Source organism: Gossypium arboreum, chromosome 8 (genome assembly GCF_025698485.1).
Source record: "Gossypium arboreum isolate Shixiya-1 chromosome 8, ASM2569848v2, whole genome shotgun sequence".
Classification (NCBI taxonomy): Eukaryota; Viridiplantae; Streptophyta; class Magnoliopsida; order Malvales; family Malvaceae; genus Gossypium; species Gossypium arboreum.
The window spans coordinates 7,580,593-7,590,334 of NC_069077.1; the positions used below are offsets into that span (position 1 = coordinate 7,580,593).

General features: G+C 30.3%; 1 protein-coding gene across 15 annotated transcripts; it reads right to left on the bottom strand.

Moving 5' to 3' along the window:
• Positions 1-4,720: 4,720 nt before the first annotated feature.
• Positions 4,721-8,201, bottom strand: LOC108463073 (uncharacterized). 15 transcript variants are annotated; one of them, XM_053018146.1, is made up of 5 exons: positions 8,091-8,201; positions 7,369-7,515; positions 6,704-6,793; positions 5,928-6,042; positions 4,721-5,357 (listed from the first exon to the last, which is right to left on the bottom strand). In XM_053018146.1, the coding sequence occupies exons 2-5, from the start codon at positions 7,369-7,371 to the stop codon at positions 5,053-5,055; spliced, it is 513 nt and encodes a 170-aa protein (XP_052874106.1). In that variant the 5' UTR covers positions 7,372-7,515; positions 8,091-8,201; the 3' UTR covers positions 4,721-5,052. The 15 variants fall into 15 exon arrangements, 13 of the variants coding, with proteins under 13 accessions (XP_052874106.1, XP_017618502.1, XP_052874109.1 ...); XM_017763013.2 differs by having other exon boundaries at positions 7,369-7,735; positions 8,091-8,191; XM_053018149.1 differs by lacking the exon at positions 7,369-7,515 and having other exon boundaries at positions 4,721-5,203; positions 5,309-5,357; positions 5,928-6,038; positions 8,091-8,179.
• Positions 8,202-9,742: the final 1,541 nt, after the last annotated feature.

The window sequence follows — 9,742 nt, forward strand, 5'->3', positions numbered from 1 at the left end:
AGCGCCGGCCAAATAAGAGGAGGGTGAGAGGGAAACAGAGAAAACCCTAGAAATTTTTGAGGAAAAATAAAGGGAAAATATTTTTTTTGCTCTGTTTTTTTGCTATTTATGAGAGGTCGATACGGCGCCGTTTTGAGTGTGGGCATTAGTGACCAAAACGGCACCGTTTGGTGCTGACCTGGACGCGCGACTCGACCCGCCTAGAGGATCCGCGTGTTTCTGTTAAAAGGGTTATTTATCTCTTTGGTCCCTCCGCCTTTTCTATTCCTTTATTTAGTCCCATTTTGCTCTTTTTCCTTTTTTAAAAATCTCGCCCAATTATTTTTTTCATTTCTAATTCGATCCCTGATTTGGACATATGAAACACAGCATATTATGATTTGGGAATTTGTCCCATTTCGTCATCGTGACTTTAAGCGCGTTTTGATTTAGTCCCTAGTAGCCTTTTTTATTTGTAAATAAGCACCCGGATTTTATTCCAATTTTAATTTGGTCCTTAGTTTGCTAAACTTGCTCATTTATCTATTTACTTATTCATTTATTTATTTCTAAAAAATTTTGTTTATTATCATTTTTCATTCTAAGTCTTTATATATATATATATATTATTTATGTTAAAACTCTCTTATATGTTATTTATTTTAAAGTTCTTTTTCCATATATTATTTATTTTAAACTACTATACATATTATTATTTTGAAGTTTTTATATACCTTTCATTTTAAATTATTTTATACATAATACGTGTTTTAAAATTTCGTATACATTATTTAGATATACTATTTTATACATTAATCATTTTAAATTCCTTTATTGTCATTTATTTTGAACTTTCTGTATATTATTTGTTTTAAAATATTTTTTATATATACTCATTACCTTACATACATATATATATACATAGTTTATGATAAAATCATTTTATTATATATTATTGATTTCATGTTACCTTATATATACATTTTGTTTTTCTTTTTCTCTTTTAAGCCTATCAATACATATATATATATATATATATATATATATGTTTCCTTTCAAATCTATTATGTATATAGTTTACTTTTTAAAAGAAACTTTTTTTATGTACTTTTATTATTTAAAACTCTTTCATATATTATCATCCCTTTAATATGTTATTCATATTGAGTTCTTTATTGCATATATTATCAACTTTAAATAGGCATGTTTCGTTTTTTTTAAATATTTTGTATATTATTTGATCCAAACTCCTTTTCTCATAACATCTATTTTAATAATCATTCATGTATTATTAGTTTTACTTTATATATGTATATTATTTCAAGTTCAAGTATGTGTTATTCATTTTAATTTCTCATATAATTTTTAAATTGTTTTGTATCATATTGGTTCCTAGTTCCATATTGTTTTGTATGTTATATTTTTGTTTTCATATTATTTGATATATTATTGTTTCATAGTGTCCATTAGTCTTTTGTGTTACTATCTTAATTTTATTATCTATGTTTGACAACTTGTGATAGTTCTATTCGATTAGCTATGTTTTTTTTTAGTTTCCATTATTTTGATTATTATTGTTTGAATGTGAGCTCATTGCCATTATATGTATGTTAACTCGTTTTTTTATTTTTATACTATTTCCATTCATAAATAGAGTCTGTTATCCATGTATATTTTTTCATGCTTATTCCCCTTTCATTCGCAAATATCGCATTGTAGTTTTCAATTTATTGATCCGAAATCCATGATTCTATTTTATTCCGAGTCAAATTAATGTATTTTGGGTCGACTTTATAAAACAAAGGCGAAGTTGATGTTCAGCAATTCGATAGATCATGCCCTAACTTACTGAGTTTTGATTTTTCTTGTTTAACCTAAATAACGACATATTCTTTTAAATCACAATACGAATTTTAAATAAAATGGTTACTCTCTGAGATTTGAGGTGTTGTGCCCTAACTTACTGGATATGACATCTTATTACCTCGAGATAAGATTTTTTACAAATAAGGCAATATTTCGTGTTTGGCAATTTCAAGAAATCGTGCCCTACGTGTTGGGTTTCGATTTATCGTCTGACCGAATAATCGAATATCCTTTTTAAAATTTCAATGCATGAGTTTTTGGAAATCACGAGATGATTTTGGTATCGAAGGTTTGAAATGTAGTGTCCTACGTGTTGGATCTGATATTTTATTTCTTCGAAACAAGAAAATCTTAATATTCATTTCAAGTTATCCAAACATTCATAAAAGGGATCGTACTTCAAAATTTATTTTAAATCTTTTCCATTTTCGGCATTGAGACAGTAATTAATCGATTAGGTACCAATTTTGGGTGTTTCGAGGGTGCCAATCCTTCCTCGTACGTAACCGACTCCCGATCCCGTTTTCTCAAATTTCGTAGATCAAAACCGTTGTTTTAGTAAACCAAAATGCTTTATTAAAATGACCAAACTTCTCGGTGATCCGATCACACCTAAACAAAAAAGATTGGTGGCGACTCCCCATGTTCGTTTTCGTTTTTAAAACTAAAGTCGACGCCCTTTTCAAAAAATGGTCTCGACAACTAGTATTCAAGATTGAATACGTAGAATATGAGAAAATATGTGATGTTTTCATGAAGGGGAGTAAATACGTGTTACACTCTTTTTCCCTTAACCGAGGTTTTGTCCCATTGGGTTTTCCTGGTAAGGTTTTTAATGATGCAGCATATTATGCGTATTATGGATTGTGTACTCTTTTTCTTTCATTAGGTTTTTATCCCACAGGATTCTTCCTAATAAGGTTTTCCAAGGGGAAGTATTATGAATATCTTATTAAATGTCCATCATGATCAAGATAAAGTTTTGGTGTACTTTAAATTCTAATAGTTATTAGAATTAGATCTCTACTTCTTTTATATTTCTTATGCCTATAAATAGAGACTCTGATGAAGCATTGTAATCATTCCTTTTGATCAATAAAGTACATCCTGTATTGCTTTCATATTTTTTTTGTTTTTTATTCTCTCCATCTCTCTTTATTTTATAACAGTTACTATTTCACTATACCCTTATATGACACTTGTCAACCCTAACCTTACCTGTGGAGTTTAAAAACTTCACTGGTCGTGTGCAAAATAATTCCCCATATTATAATGTTTTTTTAGATATTTATGTGTTAATAATTCATTACTTTCTCATATCGCTGTCAATTCATCTCATATTTAAATAATTTTTCATAGATAAATTCATATAGCTAAGAATTAATATAAGAGAAAATATGAAAACTACACACTAATTTTTATTTTGTGCAACTTTATACATAGAATTTTGATTTAGTCTAATTTTACAAACCACTAACACCATTATTTATACAACACTATTTTATATACACATATTATATAAAAAATAATTATATTTATTGTAGGCGAAGAAATTTTTGGACTAATTAAAAAATATCACGTGTCAAGTTGAAATTACATCAATAAAATCAAAGTTAGCATAGGTGAAAATAATGACATCATATATTTGTCATAATTATTTTCTCTAAATAATTTAAATTAATCAAGAGATAAAAATAAAATTTTAATTATTCACTAATTAAAAATAAAATAACTAAGTGATGATATTATATAATTATTTTATCTCTAATTAAGAATAATTAGAAGTGCAGTTATACTATTCTATCAAGGGACCAAGGCCACTACTTTCCCCTCTAGCTACAACCTTAACCATTGATGTTTGATTTTATTTCATTTTAAACTTTTTTGAAACAAAAATACTGCCAGAAAATAAATCATCAACATCTAATATAAATCGATGTGGGACTTTCCCCTAAATCACCTAAAAAGGATATAAACCACAATAAAATGATATCCAAATGCCAGAAAATCTATTAATGTAAATTTTAATAATTTTGGCAACATTACAACTCTTTTAAACAAGTGTGTCCATTTTGTTTTCCTTTAATGGAAATATCAAAAGAAACATCTGTCTTAAGGTACGTTTTGTTCACTGTAATGGAATAGGGTTGTAATTGAATATGGCTGTAATGGAATAGAGCTGTAATCAGTAATTTAATTATTTGGTTGAATGGAATGGAATAGAGCTGTAATAGTATTCTTGTGTTTGGTTAAATGGAATAAATATTGTAATAGTATAAAGAAAAAGACTTAAATGACCAAAATACTCTTAACAAAATTTTTGCGGGTAGTTGATTATTGTTATTAAATTTTAATAAGACTACTTTAGTTTTTTACCGTGTGTAAGTGGACTTCTCCCCTAATTATACAATATAAAAATAAATTGATATATTTATTTCAAATCTGCAGGATCGAATTAAAATTAAAGTTTCGAACCACAACCCAAATGATTGTACATTGAATCAAAGTGGATATTGAAGATATTTTGGGAATTTTAAAATTTTTATTTTTAATAAATTCATGTATTTATATGTATTTAAAGTTTTATCTATATTTATAACTTTCTGTAGATCAAATTTATTATATTATACCAATTAAAAAATGGCTAGTCACTATATTGTAACTTTTTCAATTGACGGCTGATTAATGTAGTTTAACATTAGTGTTATTATGTATTGGAATTGATTTTAAATTAATTAGTTAATAAAATTTGTAGAAAGAGAGAAGTTATGTTTCGCTTGAATGAAAAGGTATTCATGTCAACATACCTATTTTTACTTCTTCAAACGAAGTTATGGTAAAATTTGAAGCCTGGAGACAGAGAGAGGAGTGCAGCTTCCAGTTTAACTTATGATATATTTTAATTGCCAAACCCATCAAAAAGAACATGAAACAAGGGAATTAATGGACAAAAGGGTAATCAAAATGAGATCTGCATCCTTCATCCTATAAGGTATAATTTCCCCTGTTCATACTTGATATAAACACAACTTATCTGATTTTGAAATGTTCTGTACAAGAAATTTACACATCCATGAAGAAAACTCAGATGCCCTGCAGCTGTGATCATGTGTTGACAGCATCCAAAAAAAGAAAAACACCATTTCGGTTTCACCTTGGCACAACTCCCATCTGATGGCAGAATCTGTGGGTATCCTTACCTCCTATTCACAGATATCCTCCTGCGCTTGTTGTAGCATCACTTGACAAAATCGTTACCGCCACCTTTTGTTTCCTCACAATAGGCAGTCTGAACTGAGCACTCTGGATTGACTTCATTATCGCATCGAGCATGGTCAATTTGAGTTGGTTGGTTTGCCTGTAACTGAGAAAGATCTGGTGAATCGAGAAGGAGAAAATGAAATGAAAGAAATAGGTTATTGATGGACTAATGAAATGTGCTTGAGAGTCAATAAAAAAGTACCGTAACCACAATATCAACATTGTCAGTAATCCACCCGCCAGTATCAATCCTGCCAAAACATCATATACCGATTATTATTAACATATTTTAGCAGGCAGCATCAGAGGCAGTATGTTTGAACAGAGAATATAACATGAAAAATCGAGAAAATAAAGAGGTTCATATGAGTGGAGCCAATATATATCCCGAGTCAAAGCAGAGTCCGACTTGTTTGAAATAGGTGTACAACTCAGCTTATTGCTTCATAAATTAGCATAGACGGTGAGACCATCAATTCATAGGTGTAAACAATTGTACGCAGCTATATCCCATACATCTGTGTCTTGGTAAGAGACGAAGACTTCCGATGCTGATCATTCCAAAGGGTTAATAAGTGATAGCAAAAAATTCAGGATTGGAAGAACAGCAATGAACAACCCGTCATCATTACCATCGAAAACCATATCCAACTAACATACTTGAAAGAGTTCAGGATTCAAAGACCAGCAATGAACGACCTGTAAGGCTGTAACTATATCTAACTGAAACATGCTAGTTCGGTTAAACTAAAAAGTGGAAGTGGGGCATTCTAGGGTCACTGCTTTCATATTTTACAAAGTTAACAGTATCACTCACATACCAGTAAAGGGTATTTGCTTTGTAGAGTTGTCATTTATGATCTCTGCCTCTCTAACAGTTGTAAAGACTGCGAAGTCTCTCTTTGCTGAGAACCTCAAATACCAAAGGATGACTACCTAGGAATAAATATAGCTTAAATGAAATACAGACTGCATTATATTCCAAAAGTAACTCTATAGCTTAAATGAAATACTTTTTTTCTCTGCCACAGGTTAAATTATAGCATCTTGAACAAATAGGTTGAATCAGTAGAATCACACCAAATAATCATTCAATGAATCTTTCAGCGTGAGAAAACCAGAGGAAGATGCAAAATTTAAGTTCCCTGCCCCCTTCCCAAAAAAAAAGTAACTCTATACAGACTGTTTTCTTTACAAACAATATTCCAAAAGTTAAAATATCTGGCCCCAGAATAGCACCATTAAACAAGACCCCAGTGTTTCAGTGAAGGCATTTATCCCCACAGAAATTAACAAATAGGTAGTCATATAGAAATGTGTAACTAAAAAAAAAAAAAAAAGGAAACTAAAACATCCAAGTTCTAACTTCTAACCAAAAAGGCACCATGCATTTAAAAACTATCTTCTGTTACACCCTTGTTTTTCTTATGGTCAAACGGGTAGCAGACTAATGATGAAAAATATAAACACGTTAACTGCAATAATTACATTCACACGATAACAAAATGAAATACAGGAGAAACCATTTTCTTTAAGTCAATAAGGACTATGCATTATGCATATAGCAATTCAAAGAACTAAAACGCAAGGTTGTCACCTTTTTCTTCTTGTTTCTTCTTCTTTTTTCTGGGAACAAAGTTTCCATTATTTTTGGCGATACAAACTTTGTCTTGGCATATTGTATCCGCTGCACCAAATTAATCATACAGTGAATCAAACCTAAGAATCATTACAACTAAAACTGCATATAAATTAAGCCCGGAAAAAGAAATTGATTACAATCAAAAGTGATGCCTAGAATAAAGTAAGTTTGGTTCAAGTTGTAAATGGTGTTATTGATGAGTAGCAAAAGTCTTCCATGGTTGCAGAAGGAACAATAGACCTAATTTACATAGGAAAAATAAAATGGCTCCTAAAATTTTGATAAATTGAATTCAATCTTTAAAAGGAGACCCACTTCTCAACAACTCTGGAAATGCCCAGTGGTTGTTCACCCAGCTTTTGTGAACATTTAACATAGGGAGTTCTGCAATCTAATGAAAAAGCTACTTCGTTTTGAACCTAGAAAAAAAATTCAACCTTTTTCAATTACAAATATTCAGTAAAATAAGATGGCAACCTTGAAAAGGAAAATGAAACCTGAAAATTTCAATTTATCAACCTTGTTTTTGGATCATGTAGATAATGTATAACTTCTTGAATGAATACGACTATAAGCCATTGGTTTACTTCTCTATTCGAGAGAAAGAAAAAAAAACTTACCATCAAAACAAGCAAGGCCTTACTGAGCACCAGGCGATTCCAGTGATAGGTTGGAATCGCTTAGGAGTGGTAAACAAAGTCTGGGTCTTAGGCCTTCAAGTTGATTTGCTTCCTTTTAGGTTGATTTGAGCGTGAGATTGTTGATGGCTAAGGAAAAAAAAAAGTGAAACCGTTGAAAATTTTCAGCGTAAGGGTGTTTTCGGAAGCGAAAAGAAGGTCATTCGGCGGAGAGGTTGGAATAGCCAATTCGGCACCTCCTCCCCTGAATGGCTATTCAACGATTTTCGGAATGAAGCTGTAATTGCCATTCGGCGTTTTAAGCTTTCCAACGAACCAAACCTCTGCTTTACTGTAGAAATTGGAACGTCTTGTAATGGCAAAGCCATTACATTGAACCAAACGAAGCGTTAATCTTTTTTCAACTTCCATTATTTATAATTATGATAATGAAAAAAAAGAGAGACAATAACATTCTAAAACAAACTAAAAGCCAAAAGAAAACCATGAATAATTTTCGTAAAAATATTATGTTGTTCATGCTTATTCAAGTAATAACTATAATTTCATCTAGTTCTGAACCTAACAAACTTCATACTGTGGTTTAAGACATGTCACATACATGTCATCAATGGGCTAAGCAAAGATCAAACACTGTTAATTCATTGCAAGTCTAAGGACGACCGTTTGGGCGTTCATAATCTCACTGTTGGCGTCAAGTTTACCTGGAAATTCAGACCGAGGATCATCAAGGGAACTCTTTTTTGGTGTTACTTGGCTTCCCTCAACCATCACGCTTCGTTCAAAGGTGTTTTGGGATGACGATAAATTGTATTATTTGTGTGATTATAAAAATTACTTTTATACGGTTAGGGTAATCTACAAAAATAGTCACTTTTGTTTGTCTCAGGTTATATTTTAGTCATTTATATTTAAAATATTACATTTTAGTCACTTATGTTATTATTTTGTTACGAAGTGATCACTCTTCTGTTAAGTTTCGTTATCTCCTTAACGGTAATCCTACATGGCAGTCCAATTAGATTTTAAGTGCCAACTTGAATTTCCTAATGGAATGAGAATAGATTTTTTATTAAATAAATTTAATTAATTAAAAATTTTAAACCCTAAATCTTAGTTAAAAAACCATTCATCTCCCCCTTTTTTTAGTTTCCTTTTTCAATTGACTAAAAAAGCTATTATCATCAAAAAATTTTATTCACATATAAAAACAAAAGAGGATTCAATGGAGGGTCCAGGATGTCTTCTTCACCGGAAAATTTATGTTCTAAGACTTAAAATGAAGTGATTGTCGACAAATAAAAAGATGGTAATTGTTTTTGTTTATAATCATTGTATTTTCTAATTCTTCACGTTCTTGAATAATTGGTTTCTCAATCTGATTTTTTTAATATGAATGGGCTTGTTTGTTCACAATCTCTTTGTGGGTATCCATTTTTTCTGATCTGAAATTCTTTTAATTGTTAATATTCATATAAAAAATTCTAATTTAGGGTTTTCATTAAATAATAAAAAATCCAATCTTTTGTTTTTCAATATTGAATAAAAGAGATAGAGGAATGCAAAAAAGACATACCTGAACCCTCCGTTGAAACCATCTTTATGAAGCAGTCAATTTGATTTCAACTATTTTGATCTTAATAATAGTTTTTCCATCAAATGAAAAAAACCATTAAAAAAGAAGAGATCAAGAAAATTAAAAAAGGAGATGAACAGTTTTTTTAGTTAAAAGTTTGGGTTTAAAAAATTTAATTAATTAAATTTTAATTAAAAATCTATTTTCATCTCATTTAGAAATCTAAATTAACATCTAAAATCTAGTTGGACTGCCACGTAGGATTACCGTTAGAGAGATAACAGAACTTAACTGTAGAGTGATCACTTCGTAACAAAATAGTAACATAAGTGACTAAAACGTAACATTTCAAACATAAATGAGTAAAATGTAAATTGAGGCAAACAAAAGTGACTATTTTTATAGATTACCCTACAGTTAAAGATGATGAGATTTACTTGACAGATGTTACTAAAAATCAAGATGTTACTAAAAATCAAGATTTTATTTATTACTATTGGGAGCAATAATTATTATATCACAAGGGCATTGTTTTATGTCCTTCCATCATCTGCATTGTAATAATAATAATGATAAATTATTCCATATTTCTTGTTAAGCACATCTCTTCAAATCCTCTATCCGTTTACAGATTTCGTTCTTTTCAACGAGCATCGTCGTGTCAACTAAGAGGTTCTCTCGAAAACAGTGGCATCCAAGAAGAAACTGGAAGAAAGCTAATATTGTGAGGAACCCTCCCCCCAACAAAAAAAAAAAAAGAAACCTTTTTGTAGCAACTCC